This window comes from Papaver somniferum, chromosome 2 (assembly GCF_003573695.1).
Source record: "Papaver somniferum cultivar HN1 chromosome 2, ASM357369v1, whole genome shotgun sequence".
In the NCBI taxonomy this organism is placed as follows: Eukaryota; Viridiplantae; Streptophyta; class Magnoliopsida; order Ranunculales; family Papaveraceae; genus Papaver; species Papaver somniferum.
This window is the reverse complement of record NC_039359.1, coordinates 179,125,569-179,137,740: the sequence shown is the minus strand read 5'-3', so window position 1 is coordinate 179,137,740 and position 12,172 is coordinate 179,125,569. Positions and strand designations below refer to the sequence as shown.

At 35.9% G+C, this 12,172-nt stretch overlaps 1 protein-coding gene across 1 annotated transcript; it reads left to right on the top strand.

Annotated features, from left to right (window-relative positions):
• The first annotated feature begins 3,822 nt into the window (after positions 1–3,822).
• LOC113352468 lies at positions 3,823–4,308 on the top strand. Its single transcript, XM_026596282.1, has one exon. It carries the CDS (start codon positions 3,823–3,825, stop codon positions 4,306–4,308), a length of 486 nt encoding a protein of 161 aa, XP_026452067.1.
• The last annotated feature ends 7,864 nt before the right edge of the window (positions 4,309–12,172 follow it).

Genomic DNA, 12,172 nt, shown 5'->3' with positions numbered 1-12,172 from the left:
AGAAATTCGTGATCAATTGAAGGTTCTTTCTGCAGAATCAGCTGCTCGTACTGCTACTGAGGCTAGAACGAACGCCAATTTTGATCGCATCTTCAAAACCTTACAACTTCTGCTACCTCCTGAGTTCTAATCTGATGAAACAATAGATCATGGTTCTCATCAAGATTCATCAAAAGGATCTGATGGAAATCGTGAGTTGATCCATACTAGTAAGTTTTCTAGAAATCCCAAGGTTGATTTTCCACGATTTGATGGAAGTAATCCAAGGGGTTGGGCTCAAAAATGTGAACGCTATTTTGCTTTTCATAATTTTGCCGAGTCAGACCGAGTTGATATGGCTGCAATCCATTTTGATTCCAAAGTAGATCCATGGTTCTTAAATTATCAATAGGGTAAGCATAAAATGTCTTGGGATACATGTGTTCATGATCTGTGTGTTAGATTTGAGGACGTTGCATATGAAAATTATGTTGGTAGTTTTAACAATTTATCTCAGACTACTACAGTTGAAGATTATTATGATAGATTTGAGCACTTTAAAGCATTTATGGTAGCTAATAATCCAACACTTCCTGAATCTTTCTATACTATGAGTTTTATTAGTGGTTTGAAGGATGAAATCCGCACTACAGTTCAAATGTTTAAGCCAGAAGATACTTCTCGTGCTTTTTACTTAGTTAGAATGCAACAGGCTTCTCTTGTTAACTCTCCAAATCAACTCAAGTACCCTTCTAGGACATTCATTCCTTCACCTATCTCTATTCCACAGAATTCATCCACAACCAAACCATTATTTTCTCCCTCTCATAATATGAATAAACCTTCTACTTCTTCAACCCCTTTCATTACTCACCCACCTACACCTACAAAACTGACCACCCACTTCCACCTATTAAAAAGCTTACCCCTCAGCAAATGAAAATTCACAGAGATAAGGATCTCTGCTATAACTGTGATGAGTTCTACAAGAATGGCCATATTTGCAAAACCCAACAGTTATTTATGCTTGTTGCTAATGAAGAGGAACTCAGTGACCAGAGTGAATTATCATCACCTGATGAGCATATGACGGATTCCCCTTCTATTTCAGCTACAACCATGGAAATTTCTTTACATGCCCTGACATGCGCTACTGTTCATGACACTATTCATATTGCAGGACTTCTCACTAATCAGCATATTATGGTGCTGATTGACACAGGAAGTACGCATAATTTCATCGATTCTAAAATTACAGATAAGCTTGGTCTCCACGTATCCCCTACAGGTCATATGATCGTTACTGTTGCCAATGGAGATAACACCATCAACAAAGGTATATGTCGAGGCCTTCAATGGGAAATGCAGGGTTACAAATTCTCTGCTGACTTACGAGCTCTTCCTCTCGGTGGTTGTGACATGGTGCTTGGCGCAGATTGGTTACGACAACTAGGTGATGTAACTTTCAACTTTTCTCAACTTAAAATTTCTTTTATACATCACGGGTATCCAATTACATTAACTGGGAGCTCTTCTAAGCCCTCTCTTAGTCTTATCAGTGCTACTACTCTTAAGAAATTCTTCAAGAGTAAAGCCCCTGCCCTAATTGGCCAATTTTTTCATGTTCATGCTACTCCTGTGCAACAATTTCCTAATGAAGTTTCAACCTTACTAGATTCATTTGCTAATGTCTTTTCAAAACCCACCCAACTGCCACCTTCCCGTCCACTAGATCATAAGATTCCACTTAAACCTAATTCAGCACCTACTTCACAAAGACCATATAAATGTCCCTTTATTCATAAAGATGTAATGGAACAGCTTATCCAAGAAATTTTATCTGCAGGGTTGATTCAAAAGAGCCATAGACCTTTTGCTTTCCCAATTCCTCTAGTCAAAAAGAAGGATGGAACGTGGCGATTCTGTGTGGATTATCGCAAACTCAATGACATGACTGTGAAGGACAAGTTTCTTATTCCTTTAATCGAAGAGTTGTTGGATGAGTTGAATGATGCAATTATCTTTACAAAGATCGATTTACTGTCAGGCTATCACCAGATTTTGATTTACCCACCGGACATTCACAAGACGGCTTTCCGCACTCATCAAGGCCAATATGAGTTTCGTGTAATGCCCTTCGGCCTTAAGAATGCACCTGCAAAATTTCAGGCATCGATGAATGAGGTTCTTAAACCATTTATTTATAAGTTTGTTCTCGTATTTTTTGACGATATCCTTGTATACAGTTCATCTCTTGCAGATCATCTGAAACACCTTCATGTGGTTTTTTCTTTACTACGCCAACATTCCCTGTATGCTAAATTCTCCAAGTGCACTTTTGCTCAGCCTCAACTTGAGTACCTGGGACACTTAATCACAGGCAATGGTGTAGATGCAGATCCTGACAAGGTTGCTGCTATGATTAGTTGTCCTCAACCACAAACCTTGAAGCCGTTACGAGGTTTTTTAGGCCTGACTGGTTATTATCGTAAGTTCATTAAGGGGTATGGAAATATTTACAAACCTATAACAGATCTGTTAAAGAAAAACTCATTTTTATGGACTGATGAAGCCACCACAACATTCTCCTCTATCAAAACAACAATGACTCAAGCCCCAGTTTTAGATTTGCATGATTTCAACAAGCCATTCACATTGGAAACTGATGCATGCTCAAAGGGTGTTGGTGCAGTACTTCTACAAGACAACAAACCCATAACATTTTTCAGTAAGCCCTTAGGCCCAAAATCCTTGGCCTTATCAACATATGAAAAGGAGTTCTTGGATATTTTAATGGCAGTTCAGAATTGGAAGTATTATTTGGGTCATAATCAATTTGTGATCAACACAGACCACCAAAGCTTGAAGTACCTAATGGACCAGAAACTTTCTTCAGTATTACAACAAAAATGGCTAGTCAAGCTCATGGGTTTCGATTATATCATTCACTATAAGAAAGGCAAGGACAATCTGGTTGCTGATGCACTCTCCAGATTACCACATGCTTCTTTTTCTACAATTTCATCATTCCAACCTCAATGGACTAGTGATATTATATCCAGCTATGATTCAGATGCGGTGGCCCGACACCTAATTTCCCAACTTCTTGTTTCTCTAACTTTTCAGCATTATACTTACCAACATGGTATCTTGAAGTTCAAAGGGAAGTTGTACATAGGTTCAAGTAATGCCATTAGATCTTCTATATTACATTCAGTCCACTCTTCTGCTGTGGGAGGACATTCTGGCATTGTTTGTACCTATAACAGAGCTAAGGCACACTTCTTTTGACCAAAGATGAAGACTGACATCATCCAGTTTGTCTCGACTTGCGACATCTCCCAACGCAACAAAGGTGACCAATCATTTCCTGAAGGACTTCTACAACCACTTCCAATACCTGACACTGCTTGGAAGGACATCTCTTTGGACTTCATTGAAGGTTTGCCTATGTCTTATCAAAAAAATGTCATCCTCGTAGTCGTAGATCGCCTAACTAAATATAGCCATTTTATTCCACTCAGCCATCCTTTTACTGCTATAACAGTTGCCAAAGAATTTCTATCCAATATATTTAAACTCCATGGGTTACCCAACACTATTATCAGTGATAGAGATAAAATTTTCATCAGTCAGTTTTGGCAGGCTCTGTTTAAATCATTAGGTACTACCCTAAAACTGAGTTCAACTTACCATCCTCAAACCGATGGTCAAACTGAAAGGACAAATGCCTGTGTAGAGCAGTATTTAAGATGTATGACAAGTTCACATCCTAAACAGTGGGTTCAATGACTGGATTTAGCAGAATATTGGTTTAACACCAATTATCATACATGCCTCAAAATGTCTCCATTTCTGGCACTTTATGGGTACCAACCTCCTCACTTGGTATTTCCAATTCTAACTCCTACTTCTTTGGAAACTGTTGAAGATTACTTGCAGGAAAGATATCTTATACTACAACTACTCAAACATGATATTTATAAAGCACAGAGCAGGATGAAGTTCTTCGCATATCAGAAACGCTCAGACAAGGAATTTGCAGTGGGTGACATGGTGTTTCTGAAGCTTCAACCTTATAGGCAGACTTTAGTTGCTATTCGGAAGAACTTCAAGCTTTCTTCTAAATATTTTGGGCCATTTGAGATTCTTCAGCGCATTGGTGCTGTTGCTTACAAGTTAAAACTGCTAGTGGGTTCTCGCATTCACCCTATATTTCATGTTTCACAGTTTAAAAAGAAGATTGGTCTTACTGTAACTACTTTTCCTCAACTACCACTTGTTGATCATAATGGACATTTTGTTATTGAACCAGTAGCTCTCTTATAGCGCAGGCTTACACTCTGCGGTGGCTTGTCCATTCCTCAAGTCTTGATTCAGTGGTCTAACTCCCCTCCTGAAGATGCAACTTGGGAGGATTCAACACATATACAAGCTCAATTCCCAAACTTCAACCTTGAGGACAAGGATGCTAAAATGGGGGAGGCAATGTCATGTACTTACTCAAAGTATTGGGCCAGTGCAATGGGCGACATAGACTATTATCAATTCTTATACTTTTTACTGTTGGGCTTGTGTAATTGATTAAGAATAGGGTTAGATTGTTTCCTTGAGTTCTGTGAAAGATTGAAGTAATCCTGGTCGTTGTTTTTGTCAACCAGGAGTGGGCAATTAAATAACCAATGATTGTGTAAGAATGAAAACTCAATGAATGACAAACCCTATTTTCCTTTGGAAGATAAACTAGGCCCTGATTTCAAAGAGAAGGTAGCTTGCTACCAAGTAACTCATTCATCCTTGTACTAGTTCAGTACAATAATACTAGGAAACTACAATCTTCCAATGTCACAGATGATACGGACCATGAGCTCTTTGAAGAAGGGGATACAAGAGCAGGGAAGAACCTCCATGAGATGAATGAGTCCTCAAACAACCTGGTAATTTTCCTTAAATCCTTTCCCTTTATTTATTACAGTGAAAATTTAATTTATGGTATTAATAGTTTTCCCACGCTTAGGATTTATTATTTTTCAGCAAATTGTCAATCTGCATGTTTTACGTTCGTACACAACCCTTTTGTTAACTTGAGTATCAAGTTTAGAATTAAAAGACTCTATTCCACCATGAAAATAATTAGTTGGAACTGTCAGGGCATTCTTGGAAAAGATACTAAAGATCACTTGCTTCATATGCACAATACCCACTGTCCTGCCATTATTTTTTTTGTGTGAAACAAAAATAAATGATGATAGAATCCTTAATCTAACTAGTTTTCTTAAAATGCCAAACAAATGTTTTGTTCCTTACCTTGGTCAAGCTGGAGGCATTATTCTTCTTTGGAAGGATGGTTTCTCTTTAGAAATCTTAAACTCCTCTAGTAATATGTTTCATGCCTTAGTTAAAAATGATCCCAGTAGAGGTGAATGGTTTCTTTCATGTGTTTATGGTACCTCTTACAAAAATGATCAGCCTAGCCAATGGAAATACATTAAGGATTTAAGTTCTTATGTTAAGATTCCCTGGGTCCTTATAGGTGACTTGAATATTACAATGAATCCTCATGAAAGAAATACAAATATTGATCCTACAACCTCTGAAGTGTTAGATTATATCAAAGTCTCAGACCTGAATGATTTGGGATATAATGGAAATCCCTTTACTTGGACTAGTAATAGTCATGGTACAGGAAAAACAAAATCTAGACTAGATAGAGCTCTAGTAAAAAAGTGTTTGGTTTCTTAATTATCCTGATTCTAGACTTATACATCTTCCTTGAAAAGGGTCTGACCATGCTCCTATTTTTCTGTCTTTATATAATAAGTCTAATACAACAGGTAAGTATTGGAAAATTTTTGAGCATTGGTTACAAAATGATACTTGCAAAAATGAAATAATGAATTCTTGGAAAACTAATCTCTCAGGTCATGTAGCTTATCTTTTATATGATATGCTCTCTAATACAAGATATTTTCTTTCTCAATGGAGCAAAACAACTTTTGGTGATATTCAGTCAAGGATTTCACAACTACAAGAAAATCTTTCAAAACTGCAAGCAAGTGATATTCAGGGTAACAACACTGATGAAGTGATGAAATTGGAAATAGAAATAGACAGTCTTAATGAGATACAAGCTAGTTCTAATATGCAAAAGTCTAGAGATTATTTTTATAATGACATGGACAGGAATTCTAGATATTTACATATAAAAACTAATTATAGAAGAGTAAGAAATAAGGAAGATTCTATTCAAACTCCATATGGTGCTTGGTGCCAAGATAGGAATACTATTGAAAATATCTTAGTTTGTTACTTCAAAAAGATTGGATCTACTTCTCATCCAGCTGATCCATCTCATTTTATTCAGTTCATTCCTGTATGCATTACAGATCACAACAATGAAAAACTTATTAAAATTCCAGAAGATGATGAAATCCATAAAGCTCTTATGACAATGCAACATTGGACATCTCCAGGTCCAAATGGATTCCCACCAGGATTCTATCAATCTCAATGGCATTTAGTAGGAGGTGATGTTTGTAAGATGGTTAGAGCTTTTTTCAGTTCAGGCTATTTACTCAAGAAGATCAGCAACACTAGAATCTCATTAATCCCAAAGATATCTGGAGCTCATAAACCTGAAGATTTCAGGCCAATAGCTTTATGTAATACAACATACAAACTGATCTCAAAAATAATTGCTCTCAGACTTAAAAAACATATGGTAGATATTATTTCTCCTATGCAATCAGCTTATGTACCTGGATGACTAATTTCTGAGAATATATGCTTGGTTCAAGAACTGCTTAAAGCCATGAAGAAAAAGAATGGAAGAACATGCCATCTTGCTCTCAAAATGGACATGCCTAAAGCATTTGATAGACTGGAATGAAGTTTCTTAATGGAAGTTCTAAGAAGATTTGGTTTATGTGAAAAATTTTGTCATCTTGTGTTACAATGTATTAGTACTACCTCCATAAAAATCATGATCAATGGCTCTCCTTCTTCTTCATTCAATCCCACAAGAGGAATCAGACAAGGAGATTCTCTTTCTCCATATCTCTTCATCTTGGTCATGGAAGCTTTTTCAAGGCAGCTGAATCATTATGAACAAAAAAAGCAACTCACAGGTATGAAAATTTCAAGATCAGCACCAAAAATAAACCATTTATTGTTTGCTGATGATTGCCTTCTATTTTGCAAGGATAAACATTCTCAAAAAATAAATAAATTGCTTCAAGTTATTGAAGAGTTCAGTGTTTGCTCAGGCCAAATGATTAACTTTCACAAGTCTGCAGTATACTTCAGTAAAATACAAATCCTTCTTGTTGCCAACTTATCAGTGGTATTCTTCAAGTTAGACAACTCAGCATTAGTGATGAAAAGTATCTAGGTTTGCCATTCTTTGTGGGAAGAAACAAGAGAATTCCTTTCTCTAATCTTGCTGAAAAAATGAAACTAGAATGACAAAATGGTGTTCTATAAATATGTCTGAAGCAGGAAGGTCTGTAATGGTGGGAAATGTTACAAATGCCATCCTAGTTTATCACATGTTGAGTTTCAAGTTACCAGATGTTACTATTAAAAATATGAACCGTATTCAGCAAAACTTTTGGAGAAAAAAAAAGACTAATAAAGGGAAGCCACCAATTTCTTGGTCAAATGTAAACAATCCAAAAGAAGAAGGAGGTCTTGGGTTTAGAGATCTCAAGTTATTCAATAGAACATTACTAGCAAAATTTTCATGGAGATTGTGCACAGATAATACTTCTATATGTGCTCAATCTCTCAAGGATAAATACTTCCCAGATGGAAAGATTTTTGACATCAAAGATAATTCCAGTTCTACTTGGTCCTGGAAAAGTATCATCTCAGAACTCTCATTCATTAAAAACAACAGTTGCTGGAGCATTGATAATGGACAAACTATCTTAATCTGGAGCTATAGATGGATCCCTGACTTATTAACCCCTCCTTCTCCAAAACATGGATGCCTTAATTATCAAGAATACACTTATGTTTATCAGTTATTCTCATAAACTGGAAGGTGGAATCAGTGTATTATTCTATCTCTTTTTGAAGAACCAGTTGCAAGACTAATTATGAATATTTCAGTTCATGTTCATCATGCAGATAGAATGGTTTGGACACTGGAGAAAAATGGGGATTTCTCAGTAAAATCAGCTTATAGAAAAATGTTTGAAGATCAAAATGCAAATAAGTCTGTTGGTCAAAGAATGCAATATATCTTCAAAAAGCTCCGGAAGTTACCCGTGCTACCTAGAATATCACATTCATTTGGAAGTGTCTTAAAGATATTCTGCAAACCAGAAATAAGCTGGTCTATGTTATTGAAAATGGAGATTATGGTTGTCCTCTATGTTCATAGACATTGGAGACTTCTTCTTATTGTATTTTTCACTGCAACCTCTCAAAAGCAGTATGGTTTGTTGTTCTAGGTCTTCATATTCAAGATGATATAAACCTGGTAGATTGGTTTTGTGAATGGTTTGAAAGACTGAAAGTTCATCAAATCCAAGAAGAACATCTATGCAAAATAGCAATTACAGCTTGGTGCATTTGGAATGCAAGATGTGATAGTGTCTTTAAGGGCTGGAAGATCACTCCAAATTCAATTATTATGAAGAGCACGTTAGAAATAGAACTGCTAAAACCAGAAAAAGTCACTATTGTCACTAATACTGTCAGACAGAGAAGGATAAATTTGCACTGGAATCCGCCTGTTATAGGCACTTACAAGATTAATGTTGATGGTTCTTTTAGCTATTCTACTAAAATGGGAGGAATTGGACTAATTCTTCGTGATTTTGCAGGTACTCACAGGGGCTCCAAATGCATCTTCTTAGAAACAACGTTGAGTCCAGAACAAGTGGAATCCAATGGATTATGGGAGGCACTACAATGGGCAGAGGATATGAAGCTTGATAAGGTGATATTTGAACTAGACTCACAATTAGTAGCTGATGCAGCAAAGCGCGAAAATTTCAACACGGATTGGAGAATTTATAACTTGATTTTGGATAGAAAAAGTATGCTCAAGAATAAAACTTTCTGGCAGTGCAACTATGTGCCAAAAGAACAAAAAAGGTGGCTGATATATTAGCAAAATTAGCTAGAGTCTCTCTTTTAAGTAGTGTTTGGGTTTTATCTATTTATGATGAGATTTTACCTCAATTACAAGAGGATGCACAACATGTAATACAAGACTCTTAATTAATGAAAATTTCAGTTTAAGAAAGAAAAAAAAAAGGTCTGTGAACTCACTGTACTTGGTTTGCGAACTCAAAGACTTTATTTTCCTTATATTTTGAGTTCTACAAGATTTTTGATATACAAACTTAGTTCAAAGGATTGTGAACTCGAGTGATTGAAAATCATTAGCAGTAAACTACCAAAATAAAACCTTACCAACTCAAGAATGAATTTAAAAGCCTTGAGATTTTCACTGACACTTGTGCTTTTCTCTCAGACGTAGTTTTGAGTTCTAGACAAGTATGTGCTTGGAAGTCAAAACGCCGGTACACTTAGCAAACAAGCTAATCCATGATATGATCTTCTTTGAATTATGTATAATTTTTAATTTTATGGAATCTTAGTCGTAAGATCGTGAACTTCATGATAATCACACAATAACATGCAAGAAGAGTTTATGGAGGAATACCTGATATAGTTCATCCATAGCCCGTTATTGATCAATTTGTAGTAGCAATAATATCTTGTGGAGGTCTTAGTTTCTTTCTCTTGACCTTAGCCGTAATGAGTCATAATTCCTTGGACACAATATCGATGGTTATTGAATCGCTTTTATAGGTAGAGAGAGAACGGAGTTCCTAAGGTTTTTGTATTAGCTTTATATCTCTACCGTCCATCAAAGAAGAGATTCAGGAAATAACAATATTAAGAAAACCGGTTAAGTACAACAATAATCTAGGTTAGCCAATATTATTACATGGGCCCAAAGGAATATTTCAAAACTTATATAAATATTTTTACATTATGATTATTTGTTAAAGTTCTTAACTTTTTGTACGATAGACATATAGGTAGATAAATGAAAAAGAGTTCAAAATGAAAAAGCCATCTTTGTTACTTACCTCAATGAAGTTTTTTCAAATTGATGTCTTGGTATGGTCTTTAATTTTTCATTTGTGTTAAGTAACTCGGAGAATCCTAAGGCCCTATTAATCTATTCTAAGCCAAGGCTGACTTCGGTAGCCAAAATTAAAAAATGGTTTGAGAACTAAAATGATAACATACTTGACATACCAGGTATGTGGGTTTAACTGAGCATTCTATCTAACATGTTGATGCGAGCATATTTTCCTAAACACAAATCAGAAGCATTTTCCAAGTTATGACAGTTCAAGGTGTTAGTGGAGAAGCAAAGTGATTATCAGTTGGAGGTTTATCCGCACTGATTATGGAGGCGAGTTCAGTACATCAAATGAATTTGACAAGTACTGCACCGTGAACTGCATAAAAAAGAATTGGTTATAAGCTATATACCACAACAAAATGGACTAGACGAGCGGAATCATATAATTGTGGTGATAACACGTATTATGCTCAAAGCAAAAGGACTTCACAAAAAATTTAGGGTAGAAGCCGTTAGTGCCACTGTTCGTATTCTTGATTGGCCGCTAACGAAAGCAGTCTTAAACAAAACTCTACATGAAGCTTGGTACCATAAAGAAGTTGAGATAAATTCCTTTCCAGTTTTTGGATGTGTTGTTTATGCACACATTCCATTAAAGAAAACAGATAAATTTAATATAAAAGATGAAAAAATATATTTTCGTTGGCTATAGTGTTATTGGTTGCTTCATCCGGTAACTAATGAGTTGGCTACTTCGTGGGATGTAATTTTGGATGAACTAACATCTTGGAAGTGAAAAAGTGACAACGGTATCAACTATCCTCAATTTTTGAAGTAGAACAAGAAAATGGTGAATCTAGCACTCAACCAAATCTTTCATCAACTCCATCCACCAATCCTGCAAGACAAGAGCTTAAATCCTTCTTGTTCAATTCCAAAAAGGTTACTACCGTTACTAGAAATTTATGATTCTACTAATGTTGTGTTTGCTATATTTGTACCAGAAGATTTTGAAGATGCTTGTAGAGATGAAAAAATACGAAGTGGAAAGAATAAATAAATAAGAATGATTTCTAAGAACCGCACTTGGGATTTGTTCTCAAACACAAAGCTCGTTTAGTCGTGAAAGGTTATTCTCAAAAGCGCGACTTCAGCGAGACGTTTACACTTATTGCTGGGATGGTAAGAATCAAAACTATTCTCGTTCTAGCAATTTAGGTTTGCATGAAGGTGTACCTGTTAGACCACTGCTCGGTCGAACTCGCATGCGTTGCTATCTCAAGCATGTTTGTCAATGTTAGTGATCAAAACTATAAGTCTTGATTTCTAGTCTACTTATAGATAAGTCCCAGACTAGGATAGAAAGTGTAGTTGAGCTCAATACTCCATGGATATCATCATACAAAGATGAAGAACTACTCAAGTAACTGGTGGAACTTCATCGACTAGAAGGTATGTGGAGACTTGAACTTATCTATCACTCAAAAGTCTATCTACTCTATCTCCTATATTGAGATAAAAGTCGTATTACTATATAGACTTTGATTATACACATTTACTATTTCGAGCCGAGTTTATCTCGCTTATCTATTTCTCGAAATATGTGTTGGTAAGCTTTCGCTTTGGCCAAGTTCATCTTTACTAGTGACGAAAGTCATATTAGTTTCAATTATTTGAAAATCGCTTTGACGAAAAATAGCTTGTGAACAACAACTATATAACGTCCTCTAAGAATGTTTCAATGATTGAAATGAGAGTTTAGAATATATAACCTTGGAAGGATATAAACATTGTGTGGTAACACATATGTGTGTAAGTCCTTATTCCTTGAACCAAAGTATGCGTACTTTGCTGCTCAGAAAAACCGGAACTAAAGTCCGCGTACCAGTACACGCACTGTCAGAAGTTCACGTCCCGTGAATTTCTGCTGGAGTTTGTGAAACTGAAAAAAAACTTATTCCGGGTACCTAAGTCCGCGTACCAGTATGCGTACTTAAGTTGGTTATTTTTTAAAAACGATTATTCATGAACTTAAACTTATATAAACTAAGGAATGCATACTTGCAAACCGTGGCTATA

Bases quoted from the DNA above. Each gene is read 5' to 3' on its own strand.
- LOC113352468 (XM_026596282.1), top strand. From the start codon at position 3,823: ATGTCTCCATTTCTGGCACTTTATGGGTACCAACCTCCTCACTTGGTA.